General features: G+C 38.4%; 2 protein-coding genes across 4 annotated transcripts in view; one reads left to right on the forward strand and one right to left on the reverse strand.

The window, feature by feature from the left end:
- ARHGAP5 (Rho GTPase activating protein 5) overlaps positions 1-12,466 on the reverse strand; it is a 70,699-nt gene extending 58,233 nt beyond the window's left edge. For 2 of the 3 annotated variants that reach the window (XM_023227379.2, XM_023227377.2), the window contains exon 1: positions 12,388-12,466. The gene's annotated coding sequence lies outside the window, so the exon portion shown is untranslated. Of the gene's footprint in view, positions 1-12,004; positions 12,167-12,387 lie in introns of those variants that run through there. The other variant, XM_023227378.2, reaches the window with a different exon arrangement.
- Positions 12,467-12,732: 266 nt separating this feature from the next.
- LOC111552898 lies at positions 12,733-13,998 on the forward strand. Its single transcript, XM_023227375.2, has one exon. The coding sequence runs from the start codon at positions 13,067-13,069 to the stop codon at positions 13,400-13,402; it is 336 nt and encodes a 111-aa protein (XP_023083143.2). The 5' UTR covers positions 12,733-13,066; the 3' UTR covers positions 13,403-13,998.
- The last annotated feature ends 6,409 nt before the right edge of the window (positions 13,999-20,407 follow it).

Genomic DNA, 20,407 nt, shown 5'->3' on the forward strand with positions numbered 1-20,407 from the left:
CAAAAAAATCTAAGAAAAGTAAGAAAAGACCACTTCCTACCCTCTCTGACAAATACCTGCTAGTCCACTGACCTCTGTTGTAAGTAAACATCTATTTCAATTACACCGAACATATGTTATACTAACTAATGGTGAAGATAAACTGTGCTCATAATTTAAAATCTTGACTAACATTTCTGGTAAAATTATAATACATAATTTTTAAAAATAAAATTTCAGATTTATTCTCATATTTTAGAAGCTTATTCCATCAATCTCAACTAAATATTTAATAGCCATCTGACAGTCAAACAAAATATATATTAGGTTCACTTTTGTAGTAAATATTACTATATTGAAGCGGCAATACAAGGAAGTGGAAACCACGTGTAAATACAACTAATTTCAAAACCGGACTCCTATCATTTACTAGTTGATGACAACAGTAAAGCCCTAAAACTCTTAAGACATAGTTCCTTCATCTATGAAACAGGGCTATATCTATAAATCATTTTTTAAAATGTGAAGTGCCTAGCGAAGAGGCTTAATAAATATTAGTTCCAGTTCTTTATTTGATTCTTGGAACCATGGGAAGCTGCTTAAGATTTACGAAAAATAATGTGATGAGACTTGTGACTTACAAATATTTATGTGGCAGCAGTGTATACATGTAGTAAAGGAAACTAGGGCAGTCCCATCCAATCCTATTAACTTTTTTTATTAAGTAAAATTTTTACAATCTTAATCTGGCCAAATTGAAAATTTGCATCCAGCATCAACTTTAATATTCTTTACCTGAACTGTGTAAAAGAACAAGTAAACACTTTACTTATGGATATTACAGAGAAGAAAACATAGTGTATTCTGGACAACAAAGTTATATATACAGTGACATAAAGGGAACTTAGTATGGAAAACAGCACAATGATTCCATACCTAACAATTAATTAATTGCAAAATATTGAAAACACAAGAGAATACAAGATCTATTCTTTTTCATTAGAAAAGCAAAACCTGCAGATGATATACTTATCAAAAGAAGACTTATCTGGTGATTACTTTGGGGAATTTTTACAGTACAGTAAAAACACTACAGTTACATAATGAAATATAACTCTTTATTAAACAAACATCTATTCTGAAAACTAACAGTAATTCAAAGACATTTTTAAAAGTAAAACCACCCCTTGTCTTCAAGTCATATATGCTTACCCAAATAATGTAATTATGAATAGTATTAGTCATTAAGACTCACTTCTGCTCTCCAATAGCATAAACCCCAAAACACTGAGATATACTCTATATGTTAAGATAGAAAGGTAAAGCAGAAATGAAAACACTCTCTCATAAAACGTATTTTTAAAGTTCCAGAAACAAAAGGGTCTTACATGAAGAGTGGAGGCAATAAGTTATCACCCTTTCATTGGTCACTGAAAACTGGAAGGCTTTTTATTTTTTTTATTTGACAGAAATAAAACTATAATGAGGTTAAAATTTAATACTAAGGCTTCAACACATCCTCATTCATTTGACAGTGGCAATTTGAATCTTAAATGTTCATGTTTAAATTTAAAATAAGGTAATTTCACATGACTTCTATGGTTTCCACAACAACTCACAGTAAAATGCCCATTAGATACAGGGAGGAACATCCTTATCCTTCTAACAAGGCTGTTAAGCAGACTACCTGCTGGTATTTTGAAATCAACTCCAGAGCTTATGTCGTGAGTCACCATATAGTGATTTTCAAACTGTAACAGAAAAATTCTTCCACCTAGATGTGGGAAGGGTGCTGGAAGAGTCCTTCCAGCTCTCACCAGAGGGGTGCCTTCCTTATCTGATTTATAGGTTTACTTAATTCAAGAGGCTTTGGTTTGAAAACGAAACAAAAAAAAATGCAGGGGAAGGGGGAGAAGAGTTTGAGAAACCACAAAATACAAAAAAAAAAAACTGTTGTCACCTTGCCCTCAAAAGCGTTTGGCTATTTGTTTGAATGAGTATGGTATTACCACCTCAATGGACAACGGATCTCATGAAGTTGGCTGTAACAGGTTTTAAGGGAATTTCATTTCAAACACTGAGATAGTTCATATATATATACAAATTATCCATTGGCCCCTTACATCCAGATCAAAACTGTCCTCTTCAAGCAATTTTGTTTTCAGTGCTAAGAACAAAAAAAAAAATTATTGTTTTTTTCATGCTCCCACTAATAAACTAACGGCCAGTGTCTTCAATTATATGAAGGCTGTTTGAGTTAATTCAAAAACTCCTTTCAGTCTTAATATCTATGTCAATCATGCACATCTTTTCTATTTTTGACATAAGCTTACTTTCATGCAACTTGCTCTTATGATATCTAGCATTATGTTTATTTTTACTGATGAAGAAACCAAGACAAAAGTAGCAATAACCTATTAGAAATTATAAGGTTAGAAGGAAAAATCTCTTCATTCCCAATCTTTTACTTTTTTAAGCAATAGTGCTGCTTTTAATAGCTTGCAGTGCAGTCTCTCATTCTGCCTTTAAGATTACCTTTAGGATAATCTTATAGAAATTACATAGAATTCCTTATAGAAATTAAAATTGTGTCAAAATGAAACTATCTTCACAACTAAGTTTTCTAAGATATTTTACTAGACCATTGAAACACCGCATCCTCCTTTGCAAATCAAGAAAAAAAAGTTCTACGAGGAATCCAAAAAAAATTTTTAGAAATCTCAGTAAGTCAGAACAAACTAAAACACGTACCTTTTCACAAAACTGATGCATTCATTAATAAAAGGTAGGTATTTAAAAATATTTTACGTTTTTAAATTATTATACCATGTCAGGAAATTCCTAACGGTCCTATCTTTAAAATATATCCTTAACTTTTCAGTTTTTTCTACTTTTACTGCTCTCACCCATCAATATCTCTGGCCCAAGATTACTCCAAAGTCTTCTAAACTAACTCCTCTGCTTCACTCCTGCTCCCTTTTCCCAGTCTATTCATATCAGAGCAGCCAGAGTACTCCTTTTAAAACATAAATCAGAGCTTCCCACTCTTTTGTTTAAAACTCTCGAGTACTGCTAAAAATAAAAAGTCCTTTCAGTGGCTTACTACAAGATCTTCTCCAACCCTCTCTTACCTCTCTGGCCTCCCCTAATACTATTCTACCCTTCTCATTCTGCTTCAATCACACTGGAGGAAGACAACATGCTAAGAAGGCATGTTCTTGCCTTTGCACTACACTTTTCACAATATCCCCAAAGACCCCACTGGTAACTCTTTACCCTCCTAACTTCCTATACACCTTATTTATGTCATTAACTCTATCCCTCTCCGCATCCCACTCGTAATAAAAGAGTCACAAGGCACAAATCTTTATTTCACCAGTATATCAAAAGCCTACAACAGTGCCTCCCACATAACAGCTACTAATTCAATGCATAAATCCTAATTTAAACTCAAATATTTAGTCAAAAATGAAACCATGTGAATGAAAGCTAACTATAATCTATAATAATGTATTTAGCCAGCATAACAATCTAATTTTAATTTATGACATCTTAAAAAATTTTTTTTTCAAAAGTGAAGTTGAGTGCAACCCCAAATATAGTTAATTCAAAATTTTTGGCTGTTTTATAGACTTTTGTAGAATTACAAAATTTATGGTAAGAAATTACATTTCCAAGACTTAATTACACAGAAGGAACTTTGTAATTACATGCTCTATCTTCTTTAAACCAAATAAATTTCCCTTATGTAAACAAATATTCAAAAGAAACAAGAACAAAGCCCAAAGATTATCATATATTCTATAACCTTAGGCAAACTTGTCGGAAACAGTTGAAGAATAAAATTATCAACTGCACACTAAAAGATGAGTAATTCGTTCAGCAGCAATAGAAAACAACAACAAAAAAAGATGAACAGAGTGTAATACTGATGCATTACTTTTCTGTTTTTTGTTTGTTTTGAGATAGGCCTCTTAATCTGTCATCTAGGCTGGAATGCAGTGGCATGATCATAGCTCACGGCAGCCCTGAACTCCTGCGCTCAGGTGATCCTCTCATCTCAGTCTCCTGTCTAGTTGGGACTATAGGTATGCACCATCACACCCAGCTAATATTTAAAAAATATTTTTGTAGAGAGGGGTTCTCCTTATGTTCCCCAAGCTGGTCTCAAACTCCTGGGCTCAAGCAATCCTCTTCCGTCAGCCTCCCAAGGTATGGGGATTACAGACGTGAGCTACCTCCAGCCTGCCTTTTCTTAATGTTGCTATTTGTGGTAAATTTATCAATGCTGTGAAAAGTGAGAAGATATCAAAAAGTCATTCTAACACACATAAAATAGCTAAGTAATTCAACAATGTAATACCTGTAGGAGAGGAACTCATATTCCATAATCTCTCTTTTTTTTTTTTTTAAATAGGGTCTCACTGTCACCCAGTCTGGAGTGCAGTGGCAGGATCATAGCTCACTGCAGCCTCAAACGCCTGGGCTCAAATGATCCTCCTTCCTCAGCCTTCTAAGCAGCTGTGAATACAGATGTGCACCACCACACATAGGTAATTTTTAAATTTTTTTGTAGGGAGTCTATGTTGTGGTCTCAAAGTCCTGAACTCAAAATAATACTTCACCTTTGAACCACAGTTTATACCACAAAGCACACAATTTTTATGCTGAAATGCGCCCTAAAAAGTCATTATTCCCATGAATTAGTCTTGAAACAAGAATATAATCAGGCAAATGAAGAGAGAACCAACCTATCAAAAGTTTGAACAATTTATGTGGTGACTAAATAACCCAGAAGCATTGGGATTTTTGTTTTGGAATCACATCTCCAGCAACAGTGCCTGACACACAGTGAGTGCTCAGTAAATATCTGATGAATAAATGACTTAATCTCCAGACTAAGAATACTCAGCTTCCAAACCACTAGGTAATCCTGAAGTCACACTATTAAACATACTTAACAACAATTACATACGGCTTTGGGCCCATTACATCTAGTACAGCAAAATATACTAACATAAAAAGTCCAGTTTTTTCCCCCCAAGACTATAATGTGATCATTAACACACATTATGGGTATATAAATAGTAAGCCTAAAGGTTTGTAGTATTTCGAGGGTCTAACTGGAAAGTACTCAGGGAGCTCGGCAAACCCACACAGCAAAGGTAATTCTGCTTTTACCTATTTTTATCTTCTGATATTTCAATTTGTTGGAAAAAAAACTTCACTGCTGAAAATATGCGAAAAACCAATGACCAAAACTATTCCCAAACACATTAACTTCCACCCTATTATTTAATCTACACCCTACTCTGATAACATGTTATTTCCCTGAGGCCTTGGTGTGCAAGTCATTCTAAATTCTTTCATTTCTGTATGGAAAACAGAAGGACCAAAGGTCATCCCATGTTCATCAACCTAGGTAAACAACCGTAGTATTTATCTACTGTGCTTAGCTACTATCGGTTTAACTTTGTCAAGGATTTTCAATGTATAAAGGTACATATAGGAAAGTCTACCAAGCCAGTAACTATGGCTTGGTAGTTCACCTCCCTTCCAGTGTCTGAGTCCTTTTCTCTCCACCTTGGAGAACCGAGAAGTGGGGAGAAGGACATAATTTGATATTAAATATTACAATGCCATATAGTAGAGGAACCGTCATTTTCATTATACAAACAACTTTAGGTAAGGCTTAACAATTTTTAAAATGAGAGCACCTGATTGAAAAAGAATATCAATAAGAGGTGTAAGCTTTAAAGTAAGTATGCATTAAGAAAAAAAAAAAAAAACTGAAAAGCACTTTCCACACTATATTATTAAAACGCATAATAATAAATAGTACCATAGCTGAGGAGATAAAGGCAATGTGTTATATACCATGGTACTAATACATGCAACAGGAATTCAAAGAAATGAAAGTGCAAGTTGAAACAACTCAGGGTTTGGAAAACTTTTTCTGTAAAGGGCCAGGCAGTAAATATTTTAGGCTTTGCATGCTGCACAGTGTCTGTCACACTACTCAACTCTGCTGTCATACTGCAAAAGCAGTCATAGACCATACTTAAATGAATGATCATGCTTACGTTATAGTAAACTTTACTTAGGAAAATCTGAATTTCATGTAATTTTCACATATCACAAAATATTATTCTTTTAATTTGCCCCCCAACCATTTCAAAATGCAGAAAGCCATTTTATAAAAATAGAGAGCAAGTAAGATTTGGCTCAGAAGCCATAGTTTGCAGACCCCTGAAACAGATGAATGGTTTCAATGATGAGGAAGGATTTGAGTGAGTCTTAAAAAATAGACGAGATTTGGATTGTAAAGTCGTCTCTCCAAGTGTACAATTAGGGTAAAATGGCTGAGCACAGTACCCATGTTGGAAAGAAATACTGTTTTGAACATATAAGTTATGACCCTAGGTCTCAAGGGAAAACAAGAGTTAGACCTTGTCATAAGCAATAGAGAAGCACTACAGATTAGTCTAGAAGAGGAATACAACACTGGGCACAGAGCCCAAGAGACAGACAAATACTACAGGCTAAAAGCCCCCAAACTATCATAGAATTTAAAAGAGCAATCTAGCTGGCGCGGTGGCTCACACCTGTAATCTCAACACTTCGGGAGTCCGAGGTGGGCAGATCACTTGAGGTCAGGAGGTCAAGACCAGGCCGACCAAGATGGTGAAACTCCATCTCTACTAAAAATACAAAAATTAGCCAGGTGTGATGGCATGTGCCTGTAATCCTAGCTACTCAGGAGGCTGAGGCAGGAGAATAGCTTGAACCCAGGAGGCGGGGGTTACAGTTAGCTGAGCGCCACTGCACTCCAGCCTGGGTGACAGAGCAAGACCCCATCTCAAATAAATAAATAAATAAATGAGCAATGCAAGAGAAAGAGAGCTTGGGAACTGGCTACTAGACATAAGAAATAAAAGACAACACATTAAGCCAGTGTTTCTTAATGAAAAACTAATCAGTTTTAGCAATAGATGGTGGTTCATTTGACTTTCAGGTGTTATTTCCAAAGACAGATGAAACTTCGGTAATGAAACAAGGCAAGTTTGGGATTACTAACATAAATTTCAACATCATAAACTTCAGAAAATTACCTATGAGACCATTTGGTGTAATACTCTTATTTTCTAAAGAAAACATATGAAGAATTAGATACTTGTTTAATACAGAAGAGTAGAAATCTAGATCTTAAATTCTCTAGATCAGGGGTCCCCAACTCCAGACTGGTACCCATCTGTGGCTTATTAGGAACTGGGCTGCAGAGCAGGAGGTGAGGGGTGGCCTGGAAAGCAGGCATTACCACCTGAGCTCCACCTCCACAGCAGCAGTAGATTCTCAGAGGAGCAAGAACTGTAGATTGCTTGCTCCCTTTGTGAATCTAACTAATTAATGCCTGATGACCTGAAGTGGAACAGTTTCATCCCAAAACCACGCCCCCAATTCCATGAAAAAACTGTCTTCCACAAAACCAGTCCCTGGTACCAAAAAGGATCGCGGCTCTAGATTATAGTAATGTTAATTTTTTATTAGTTCTCTAAAAGAGGTATTACCACGGCTCTCAAAAGGTAAGTATAAAAAGAAACAAACAATTTTGAATCAGTAAAAGAACATGATCGACAGAAAATAAATAAATTATGCCATATCAGAAGCCAAGGTAAGAGTTTTTCCAAGGCTGTTTGACAAGCCAAATACAAAATACAGTAATTAGACAAATAGTTACGCCAATGTTACGTGTTTATTTCCATATCACCCCTTCTATCACTCTTGCATTGATACCTTCCCCAAATCTTTCACTCTGGCTCATAAGATACAAAACTGATGCTCTTACATTTTTATCTTTTTTTTTTGAGACGGAGTCTCGCTCTGTCACCCAGGCTGGAGTGCGGGGGCGCAATCTCTGCTCACTGCAAGCTCCGCCTCCCGGGTTCACACCACATTCTACTGCCTCAGCCTCCCGAATAGCTGGGACTACACATTTTTATCTTATATTTTCTTCCCATCTGCTAATCTGTCCTCTACTTATCTGTGCTTTCAGTCCACACTGTCATTAACTTACCTAAATGTCTTTTTCCCCCTTCATTACCCCAATTGTGTGCTACTTCCCAGTAATACTTTCTTTAGCTAAATACCTTTCTACTAACCTTTAAATCAGTATGTAATCCAAGTAATACTTCCTTTAGCTAAATTCCTTTCTACTAACTTTTAAATCAGTATGTATTTCTCTGTATATATCTCAAATTCTTAAAGTGTCATGCTTGCTGTCTCTCCACAAAAGTTAAAAGATCTTTTAAGGGAGTAATATTTTATACTTTTTGTACCACTCAGTGCCTCACTGCTCAATAAAATATTGGTCAGGGATAATAAAACAGGCTAAGTCTAATCTAACACTAGAAAAATGAATATCCATTTTTACCATTAACTCTTCATGATGAAAAGCGTGAGACTCTAAGCAAGTGACATACTAGTCAAATTTTAACCATGAAATTACAAGGTTATGTTTTTTCCCAAGTAATAATTCTACGAAGTAAAACATACATATATGACCAAGCATTAACAATCTGTTTCATTTCACTGCAAATCTAAAGTATTGCAGACAGCTTCCAAAACACAGTGGTGGAAAAAAAAAAGATTATCCTTTTTGGTCTCTCTTACATCTAAACTCCTACTTGCAATTAAAACTCAAAATGTTTCTTCTTCTATGAAGGATTCCCAGAGGTCCTGAGAAAAACAGGCATTCTTTTTTCTTCACATCTTAATACTTTTAACCATTTACTCCTTCACATCTTAATACTTTTAACTATTTACTCCTTTACATAGCTTGAGCTATTATACCTGTATCTAATTTATGCTGGTAATTCCAGGGTTGGCACATAATAAGTGCTAAATAAAAGTAATCTGAACTAATGAATAACAAATCAGAGACTTAAAAAAAAGTTAATGTAGATGGTTTTTTTTTTTTTTTTTTTTAGGGGCATTCTTTTTTAAGTTCAGGGGGACATGTGCAGGTTTGTTATAAAGGTAAACTCATGTCAAGTGGGTCTGTTGTTACCCAGGTATTAAGCCTAGTACCCATTAGCTATTTTTCTTATATTTAAATAATAAATATTTTTCTTATATTTAATTAAGTTAAATATTCTTATATTTAAATACAATACATTTAATACATAAAAACAGAAGCTGTCCTGGTTTGGGAGGGCAGGTTGTCATAGGAAGTCTCAAGGCATCTAGGAAAAAACCCACAGGAATCCAAGGAACAGAGTTTGAAAACCAATTACAGTCCATACTTAAAATTCTTAGCATTGAAGCGTTTTTCTTAATTTCTAATACAGTTTTTCCTACTTCAATAAAATGATCGACAAAAGCCTGCACTTAAGGGCCTGATTACTCAAACTACTGAATGATGAATCACTTTATTGATGTTTCTTCACACTTCTTTTAGAAATTAAATTCCCTTGGTGTACTTTAAATGTAGATTACAAGTATCTTTTAGAGACATAAACATCACTAAAACAGAACATTGTGCAATGCTTCTTCAGCCAATTATATTACTGCACACCTTCTTGGTATGCAAAGAAAAAACTGTGGACCATACAACCCAAATAAATAGTTCTTAAAATAGTATCTATGGAAACTAGAGTTGTGACAAAACTTATTCTGTAGCTACCAAGAAAATCTCTATTATGCCATTTCATATTTAAGAAGTGATCACTAAAGGCCAACACTCATCTTACATCCTGCCAATGACGCAAAAGTTTAAAGTCTTTATAAGACCTAACTTTTTCTTCAATTAAAAAAGTGAGTTAGAAAACTTATTATAAGCTGTATTGCTACTTCAAATCCAAAAATGGAATGCAAATACAATATTCATTCCTTAAATAATCTTACCTTTCAAGGTCAAAATAACTCTCCCAAAAAAGTGCTAATAAGCTTTTCAAACACAAATAAGGATTAGACGGTTTTCAAAACACTTAAGATAAGTATTTTGTGACATAATTAAGGTAATAATTTTGGAACACATTTTAAAAATTGCTAAGGTCGTTTAAATGGGGAGGGGCACTACAAAACTCATAAAGATAACAGAATTCTGCCACAATTCTTACATCAAAGGGTAACCCACTTCACTCCCCAGTACTCTTAACAATTAATGCACAGAGAATGGCAAAATAAGACATGTTGATCTGGGTTTAAAAACGTAGCCTACATAAGACAACCAAATCAATAGTTATTTAATCATCTGTACCGTCTGATTCTGCTTTAAGTCAATTAGATCAATAGTGCTAATTCTTGAAAGTTACAAGCATAGGTATGCACAGCCTTTCACTCCAGTGTGTTTAGTCATAAATTGCTCCAGTATCTTTGCAAGTTTTTGGTGACACATACTTACCACTCTTTGTACTACAGATAAAGGTAATGGAGGTCAATTAGTATACAAAGGATAGATGAAAGCAAAAAATGAGAAAGGAATTTAAAATGAAAGCAAAATCTTACTCAGGAAACTGTCCAGCAGGTTACCTATACGGTTAGTATGCTTATCTACGAACACTGAATAAGAATACCGTTTTATGGTATTAAAGTACAAATAAACTGGAATTAACAGCAAAAGGTTTCATTAACATATTTTTAAACCAAACATTATTCCAAATGTCTAATCGTTGCATCTAGATGAAATTTTTGTTAGGAGAACCATTTTAAACGGAAATGTAGAGCAATCTCCCATGAAGTGAACCAGATCCTTCACACGAATAAACACCACCTAACACCTAGCTGTTCTAACTGAATACTGGTTCTGGACTTAAGTGGAACTGACAAACGTGACCAACCCCCCCACCTGCCACCTGTAGAAGGCAACATAAGCAAGTACTAGTAAATACAGCAAAGCATTTTGCTGTTTTATACCTGAACATTTAAAAAAAAAATTCAGTTTCCTACCTATCACAAAGGAAAAAGTAAATGATCGATGAGAATTTAAACTTAAAACGTGAGCACAAACCCATCTCTATGCCTATCTTGCTCTGTCTCAAAATATTTGAATTCCCATTTATTAAGCTATGGCTAAATCCGCATTTCTATCACATGGTAGAAGTATAAACGTCTCCCCCACAACTTTCTCTGGATTTTACTAAACATCCTAGTAACAGTTTGCCCTTACTTCCGTGCACCTTTCAACCTCAGCTACCCCCGTGTCTTCAGCTCTCCCGCATTTCTAATAACGCTGTAGAGGGAGGGTGAGAGGGAGTATTTCTGTGTGGATAAGTGCGCGCGCGCTCCCGCGCGGCTCCCCACCCCCACCCCGATACTTTTCTTTAGTGGAAAGAGAGGAAGAATCTGGAGGTTATCCTAGCGAAAACTCAGTATCAAAGCCTCAACCCAGTCGCAGTCAGCCCATAGGACTCTGGGCTCTGGTTGCGCAGTGCAACTTCTCAGATCTTACTCCAAGCTTCAAAGCGGATGGAAAATTGGTGAAGAGAACCCAGGGAGGAGTCGGGGAGATGAGGGAAAGTGAAAGGGCCGATCCCCCTACAAGGCGTTTAAGTTTGCAACGGAGACTGTTTCCGCGAATCTCCACCCGCCCCGTGTACCCCTTCCAGGTGGAACTCGTTAACAGCAGCAACCCGGCCAACGGACACCGCCACCTCCCCTCCCGATGGACCACCCGAGACCCGAGCAAGTGAGGCGACGGGCGAGAGCGGACGCCTGGCGGGGCCGGCGATCCCCGGCCAGCAACCAGGCCTCCGCCGACCCTGGCCCCGTCACCTGTGGAGAAAGCACCCCCTCCCCCGGCCTCTCTGCCCTTCACGCCGACCGTATCCCTAACGCTGCAGCTGCTGCCCGCCCGGCCTGCGAAAACCGAATGCAACGCCAGGCTCCCCTCGGCGGCCGCGGGGCCCCAGCCCCTTCAACTGGTTACAACCGGCAGCGGCGACCGAGCGGGGCAGCTAGCCGCAGGAGGGTCCCCGTCCGGGAGGGGGCAGGCAGGCTCGGAGGAGCGGGGGCCGCAAGGTCCTACCTAACAACGTCGGTCTCCTCCGTCTCCTCCTCAACGGCAGCGGCCCCGGCGGTGGCGGCGGCAGCGACATTCCCGGGGAGCGCTCCCGCCGCCGCCGCCTCCTCCTCCACTCTCTGCTCGCCTCTCTTCCCCGGCGCGTTCACCGAGCGGCGCGTCCCTTCAGCCACCTCCCCCCGCCCTCCCCGACACACACGCCCCGAAACCCTGAGCCCCACGGCTCCCGCAGCCAGCTCAGCCACCCTCCCTCCCTCCCTCCCGCCACCAGCCTTGGCCCCGTCCCTCCCCCCTTCCCCAGCGCCCGCCGCCGCGCCGGGCTCAGTAATGGCGGCCACTCGGGCTCCCTCGCGCTGACGGATTCCTCTCCCTCTCTCCCCGAACTTTACCTCAGCATCTCTCCCGGCGCGCGCAGCCACACACCCGACCGGGGGCGGAGCGGCGGCGCAGCCTGGAGGGGACGCGCGCGCGCGCGCGCGCTGCCGGCCCCACAATCCCCCGCCCCCGCCCCCTCACCTCGCGACGCCTCCCGCGCCGCGCGCCCGGCAAGGCCCCGCCCCTGCCCTCGTCTCCCGGGAGCCTGGGAAGGCGCGAGCGATCCAGTCGGAGGGAGGGGGCGAGCGCGCGGGACCGCGTCCTCGCTCGCGTCCCCGCTCCCTCCTCCCCTCTGCTTCCCCCTCCCCTCCGCTCCCCCATTGGCTTCTGCCCTTCCCCCTTCTTCCTCCGCCTCTCCCACCATTGGTTCCCTCTCCTACTCCATTCCTTCTCACCTTTTCCCTTTTACCCATTGGCGTGAGTATTTTTCCTCAGCTTCCCTCTTTCTCCGTATTCCGTTCCTCCTCAGTCCCATCCTCCACGCTTTGGAAGCTGCTGCCTTGCTGCCCGGAGCGCCGTCGTCCCCGAACCTCCCCTGCTTTCTCCCTTTCCTTCTGTTCCGGTTTCTGGTCGTAACTCAAGAGCAAACCACCGTACTGCAAAGGAACCAGATATTGTGCTCGCGGTTCCAAACCGGGCATAGGCACCGAATGCTTCTCGATAAATCCCCTTATGGTCTCTGAGCATTAAAGAATGCAAGGGAGGAAAACATGCGCCCAAGCTGGTTCGCAGGAACATGCTCGCCTGTCTGCGCCTGTGTGCGCGGCCAGTTTTCTGGCTGAGGATCGCTTGCCAACTACAGACATCACCGGCCCAGGACCCGGTGCCACAGTCACCCAGAAGACGAAACTCCACGGGAGCGAGAAAAGGAGTCCATTTCTCCGTCGGCACGGCGCGGGGATGCAGGCCCCTGATTCAGTACGTTCTGTGGAAGTGGAGCGAGAAGCCAAGACGAGGAGCGAGAAGCCAAGACTTGGGGCGGGTCTCAGTGTGGCCCAAAAGACCCTGTTCACGCCACTACCAGCATAACTTTAGGAACTGTCGGCCACCTGGCTTTTATTATATCGCCTTAAACATACTCACTTTGAGACTCTAGAAATTTCACAAGTCTAGAGATAGAGCACACTGGGCTTTGGTTGTGTTTCTCATGAGGGCACTGGCGCTGAATGGTGCAGTGAGAAAGGACGGTAGAAACCACTGCCTTTGCTTTTACCACTGAAGAAACTGAGGTCCTGTGACTTTCCCGAGGTCATCGGAATCTGTCTTAGACAGGAGACTTAAAATAGTTCCCAGCAGATAAAAGAATGAGCAAAACCACATCTACTCCAATTTGTTAAGTCTAAAAGAAAGTAATTGAGGGGGGATTCCTCTTTGGGGAAAGATTTATTTCCTGCATTGAAAATAGTTTATTGTTAGTAAACATAAAAAGGTATTTTAAATTCAAGTTATTCTTTATTTTTTACGTTACATAAGGTAATGAAGTTAGCCAAGGTTGCTTTTTAGTGTTATAATGATGCAGCTGCTGCCAACCAGAAGTACATTTACGGTCTGTCAGTAAAGAAAACAAAAACTGCCTGTTGGTAAAAATCTGTTAGAAAATATTTGTCAGTAAATCTGTCACAATATTCCAGCAGAAGTTCTGTTCCTTTTTCCGTCCTCCTGCCCCCTTCATATTTCTCAAAGGTAAACTTAATAAAGGTAGAAGAGACATTTCTAATTTTTCTATATATCTCTTGCTCCCTAATTTCTAAAAGGCATGACTAAAATCCCTTATTCGAGCATCTGAATCCTCCCTACCAAGTAGGTTAAGAGTAGGTTAGGTAAGGTCTGGAGCTACCTCTTTCTTTCAGTTACAAATTGTAGGTGGGAAAGAAGGGTACGGAAAGAAACTTGCAATGAAAGTAAGCAGAAAAAAGTAAAAAAGGAGAGAAGGGAATTTGGTGGGTGATCCAACCATCAAAATGTGGTATTAATGCCGTAGGTATCTACACCACTTATATAAGTTGGAAAGTTAATGCACTCCAACGCATGTTTTTATCTTTGCACTAAAAGCCCTTAAGAATACCTGAAGTAAACATATAGAAAGTATTTTAAATTCAAGCTATTCTTTATTTCTTACGTTATATAAGGTACTGAAGTTTGCCAAGGTTGCTTTTTTAGTGTTATAATGATGCAGTTCAAAGTCATAACCTGAATAAGATGTTAAGTACTATAGAGTGTATACCCTAAAGATACTTTAAAAATTATGTCCTACATAATCGGAAATTTTAATAACCATGGACATGTATCAACATAAACAAAAGCCAAATAAATCAGGGCTTCTAAAGAAAACATTAAAAAGGTGTAATGTTCAGTTATAGGTCATGATATTGGAGGCGGGGAAGACTTGAAATCTCGTTTATTTTCTTATGATGAAGACACCAGAAGACATTAAAAAAAAAAAAAAAAGATCATGATTTCCAAACAATGATTTTCATAGTCGACATTATTTTCAGTTCTTTATCTTGATTTAGGGAGCCTGGAAATTTAGGACTTTGTTTCTTACCAATACTAATAGTCTAAAGGTGCTTACCAGTACAAATAAGTTATTGTATGTAATTTGCTCTTCTCAAAAAATAGAGTTTTCTATATCAATAAAAATCTGAAATGGGAATTGGGGGCCAGAATTCTGTAGCTAATAATGCTTACATATCTATAAATAAAAGGCATTAAAGAGCAGGAGGAAAAATATATAAGATGGCATCTTTAAAAATTGATCAGGAGCCAAGACATCAGAGAAAAAGTTTTAAAACACCCACCCTCCCTACTCAAAAGGAGAATTTTTAAGAAAATAGGTAACTTATTTATACACATGCACGCGTGCACACACAAATATGGGAGAGAAATGGAATAAATATTAACAAGCCCTCTCAAATCAACTACTCTTCGTATCTAGAACAAAAAAGTTAAGCCACTGTTCTGCTGTACCAGATGATTAAAATAACTGGACTCTTTGTTCCTCATTTACTTTGAAAAAATTAGAATAAGATTTGTCAGGCATTTTAAGTTTCTAATTTAAATTTTCTTCATAAATCTCTAGTTCTTCATCACATCCTAATAAAGTATTAATATGCATGGTCTTTTTGAGATCAAAAGACATGACAGTCATAAAAAAAGTTATCATAATTCCAGCTTCTACCATTAGTGGTAATACTGCAGTATTCAAATGTTTCATATGATATGGCTTCAAAAGAACTTACCCTATAGAGGCGGCTACACCCCCTGCTGGAAATCTTTGATCATAACAACTTTGGCTTCTGTAGTCTCAATCAAGAACATATGAAAAGCCAAATAAAGGGTCTTACCACTCATGACAGAATCGACCAACACTTTAGCCTGTCTCATACAAGACAGGCTATTGGAGAACAACCTATCTCAGAATATCACCTTGATTACAGACAAAATACACAAAGAGGATGGAGACTAATGATGTAAATAACTAAATAGCCAAAACACTTTTAAGATATTTGCTTAATTTCCAACTGTATTTCCACTCTTTACCTTATCCCCATCTCCTGCCTAGACTTCTCTTTCTCTATCTCATACACTTAGGCCTACTTGGGGGGAGGAAAAAAGGCAGGATAAGATGGGATGTTAATCCTTCAGGTAGTCTAATAATGGTGTATCAATCCCCAATAGCCATTTACTGCGTTAAGGTGCTTAAGGGCTTTCCCCAAATTTGTTTTATGGCTACCAATGATATTTTCAACATGAAGAAAAGGTGCTAATTATGCCTTGGCTATTACTGTAGAAAATATTTTGACAAGAGTTAAGGTAATTGTGAGCATGGGACTGGAACAGGAGGAAAGTAGTGCATTGACCTTCTTGGCATTTTGTTCCACAGAGCCTTGTTCTGTTGATATTCCAGAACTGTATTTTCAGACTGAAATCCCAAAGATGGTATCAGAGTCTAGCTTCAAAATGTCATTCTCATGCAACTCTAGTCCTAGGACATAACTGAAATAGTGAAAGCAGCACACTATTTTTAAATAATTAGTAAATAATTTTGTAAAGATTATTTGTAATGCAGACTCCTTTTAAAGGAAAAACAATTCATTCAGATCCCACCAGCACAAATACTTTAATTAGACAAAAATCTTCAAGTTATTTCCTCTCACAAAAGGAGGTATTGTTGGGCCATCTGGACCCTCTATTGAGTTTTTATGAAAGATCACAGCTTGAATTTAATCAACCCCAATAAAGTTAACTCCATAAAGCTAAAAAAATAATTGCAAGGGTTGCTAACTGAAGGATTTGAATTCTCTCTTTGAGATTGTTACCACTGTCATTTGTAAATCATTACAATGGGAAACAGGAACTTGTATTGCTTGACTGTTTAACCTCATGAACATAATTTTTGTGAATTTCCCACTCTCTTTAGACCAAATTTAGATTGTGAGTCTCTCTATGTAGGAATAACAAAATGAATGTTTGGCTCTATATAATAACTAGAAGATCATTAGTAGAATGTTTGATAATATAAAATGTTTGATAATATAAAATGAAACACTCTGGGTTTTATGGATTTCTGTGGATTTGTTGCTAACAGAAGGCTTGTATTTTGAAGTGCCAGCTGAGATAATCACTTTGGAAAATACAAATCATTTAAAGAAATCGCTGAATTCACCTGTGAACGTTGAGTTAGATGTCCTTCTTCAAGTACAATAGACATATCTCCACATAACATCTCTCTAGTAGGTAAATGTGTGTTACTAACAACAAATAACTATGGGTCTGAAACATCTGGAAGCATTCTGAAGAACTGGTGCAGTATAGTTTCTGAATAAGGTGGCTAATCACTTCACAATTAAGTCTTTATCAGTTTTCCCTATTATTTTAAACTACAATAGATGGTAAATACTTATTTTGCCAATTCACACTTTGCATTTTCTTCAAAAAGGCAAAAATACAACTATTTTTCTAGTTCAATGAATACGTACATACTTCTAAATACAGAAGGTCCCTGACTTACGATGGTCCAACTTAAGATATTTTGTCTTTATGAAGGTACGAAAGCAATAGTGACAGCATTTGGTATGAACTGTACTTTAAGCAACCAAAAAAAAATGGTTATTTTTTTTTCACTTTCAGAACAGTATTCAATACATTACATGAAATATTCAACATTTTATTATAAAATAGGCTTTGTGTTAGATGATTTTGCCCGACTGTAGGCTAATGTAAGTGTTCTGACGATGTTTAAGTTAGGCTAGGCTAAGCTATGATTTTGGTAGGTTAGGTGTATTAAATGCATTTTTGACTTTACAGTATTACAATTTATGATGTGTTTATTGGGAAGTAACCCCATTATAAGTTGAGGTGCATCTGTACTTCTGTATGTCTCAAATTACAATGTGATTCTTTTGATGAACACATAGCTTCTTTCATATACATCTGTTATACAGTGAGGAATAGGAATAGTGACCTTCTTTCTCCAACTAGGCTTCTTACTCCTCTTCAGCACAGCTCAGGACAGGCCTATATCACATACATCATTTGTTTCTGGTTCTAATTCTTATAGGAATAGACATTAAATAGCTGTTTTTAATGCTGTGCCACAAAATATTTATATTAGTTATTCTGATATTTTACAAACATGACAATAATGTAAAAGTGATGTAGCAAAAGCTATGTAAACAGCTATATGTATCCTATAAATTAAATTCTTATAGAATTAAATTTAAAAGGAAGCAATTATTTAAAATGATATTTTAGAAGCATATATTTATTGAGGTAGAAAAACAGCCATAATACTTTATGTGGAAAAAAATAGTACAAAGCAATAAAAGCTGTATGTTTTTGTTGTTGTTGTTGTTTTTGTTGTTTGAGATGGAGTCTCGCTCTGTCACCCAGGCTGGAGTGCAACAGCAAAATCTCCATCTCAGCTCACTGCAAGCTCCGCCTCCCAGGTTTACGCCATTCTCCTGCCTCAGCCTCCCGTGTAGCTGGGACTACAGGCGCCCGCCACCACGCCCAGCTAGTTTTTTGTATTTTTTAGTAGAGACGGGGTTTCACCATGTTAGCCAGGATGGCCTCGATCTCCTGACCTCGTGATCCGCCCATCTCGGCCTCCCAAAGTGCTGGGATTACAGGCTTAAGCCACCGCGCCCGGCTAAAAAGTTCTTTCAAAGCAAAACATACTAAGCAAAGGACACACATTTTATTATCCTTTTGTTTTTAATTATGTAAATGTGCCAATTAGTGGCATTGCCTATATTGTAGGTGGTCTCACTGTAACTGTGTTGAAAAGTTTTCAGATATAGACAATAGGTAGTTTTCTCCGGTGCTGATAAAGCTGAGCTGATCTTTCCACCTGCTTTAGTCTTTCCTTTTTGGACCACAAGGTTTATAATAAAATGTGTCCCATCTGGATTTGTTGACACTTGAGTTACTTTTGAATTCCACCACATCAGTAACTAATGGTCGCTTTTCCAAGTTGGGGCATTTCTTTAGTAGAGCTCCTCCTCTACCTACTACATTCTCCTTAGTAGAGCACAATCAATTACCTGCTTAAAGAAAAGGTAAAACTGTCTGACTACAGTGCAAAGGAATTATTACATACACAGTGGTCTGTAGTGGAAAGACCACTGAACTGGGGAATCAAGAAACCTGAATTTTATCTCAGGTTCTGAAACCTGAGATAGTGGTGGCTAGGTGGCTAATCACTTCACAGTTAAGTCTCTGTTAGTTTTCCCTATTATTTTAAGCTACAATAGATGGTAAATACTTGTTTTGCCAATTCACATTTCTGCATTTTCTTCAAATGCAAATACTGTGTGATCTTCAGAAGTCACTGAATCTCCCTGAGCTGGTTTCCTCATCCACAAAATGGTCCCTTTGCAGCTCTAACATTATTTAGTTTGAAGTGATTTTACCCAAAGACCAGGCTTCCCTTCTTCCTGGTTTACCCTAAATTTAACATCCACCTATATTCACTACCACACCTAGAACAAAGCTGTTACCTTTTGCTCCACCTTTAGTTTTGTCTATGACCCTTACCCCATCCCCCTCCACAAAGATAATTTTTTATCGCTATACGCATGAAGCCAAGTAAACTGATATTCATCCAAATCCCACACCTAAAGTCTGTTTCATTAGATTTGGATCTCTGGATTTCCCACAACAAACCTGTCCCATTCATGTTATAAAGCCGGTGATTCTGGACCTTCCTTGCCAAAAGGTTGCCTTGTACTTTCTAAGCCCGTGGTTCTTTAAATTTTCTAAATTTATTCATCACTTTGCTCCCTCACCCTGCCCCAGCAGTACAATCCAGAGCATCCAACAGCCCATCCTGGGCCCCCTATATAACTCTGTTTACTAATCTATTCAGGCCGTATCTTTTGTCCCTTAGGCTCGTTTATAGCTAGTCCCATTTTCATCCTCAGCCTCAGGCAACCACTACTCTACTTTCTGTCTTGAGAAATTTGCCTATTCTGGACATTTTGTATAAACTGAATCATACAATATGTGATCTTACGGATCTGGCTTATTTTACTTAGCATAATATGTTTGAGGTTCATAAATGTTTTAGGATGCTTCAGTGGTTCCTTCATTTTCATTGCTGAATAGTATTCCATTGCATGGATATACAGAATTTGTTTATCCATTCACCACTTAACTGATGTTTAGCTTGTTTCCACTTTTTGGCAATTATGGATAATGTTGCTCCGAGCAATCAAATATTTGTGTTCATGTGTTTTAATTTCTCTTGAGTAGATACTTACAGGTAGAATTGATGGATCCTATGTCAATTTATGTTTAACCTTATTAGAAAATGCCAAACATTTTTTCAAAATGGCTGTATCATTTTATATTACCACCAGCAATGTATAAGGGGTCTAGTTTCTCTATAATCTATAATATAATATGGCCAACACTTGTTGTTGCCTATCTTTTTTATGATAGCCATTCTAGTGGATATGAAGTGGTATCTTATTGTAGTTCTATCTATCTATCTATCTATCTATCTATCTATCTATCTATCTATCTATCTAT

Source organism: Piliocolobus tephrosceles, chromosome 6 (assembly GCF_002776525.5).
Source record: "Piliocolobus tephrosceles isolate RC106 chromosome 6, ASM277652v3, whole genome shotgun sequence".
Taxonomy (NCBI): Eukaryota; Metazoa; Chordata; class Mammalia; order Primates; family Cercopithecidae; genus Piliocolobus; species Piliocolobus tephrosceles.

Excerpts from the sequence above, each read along its gene's own strand:
- LOC111552898 (XM_023227375.2), top strand. The coding sequence starts at position 13,067 with ATGCAAGGGAGGAAAACATGCGCCCAAGCTGGTTCGCAGGAACATGCT.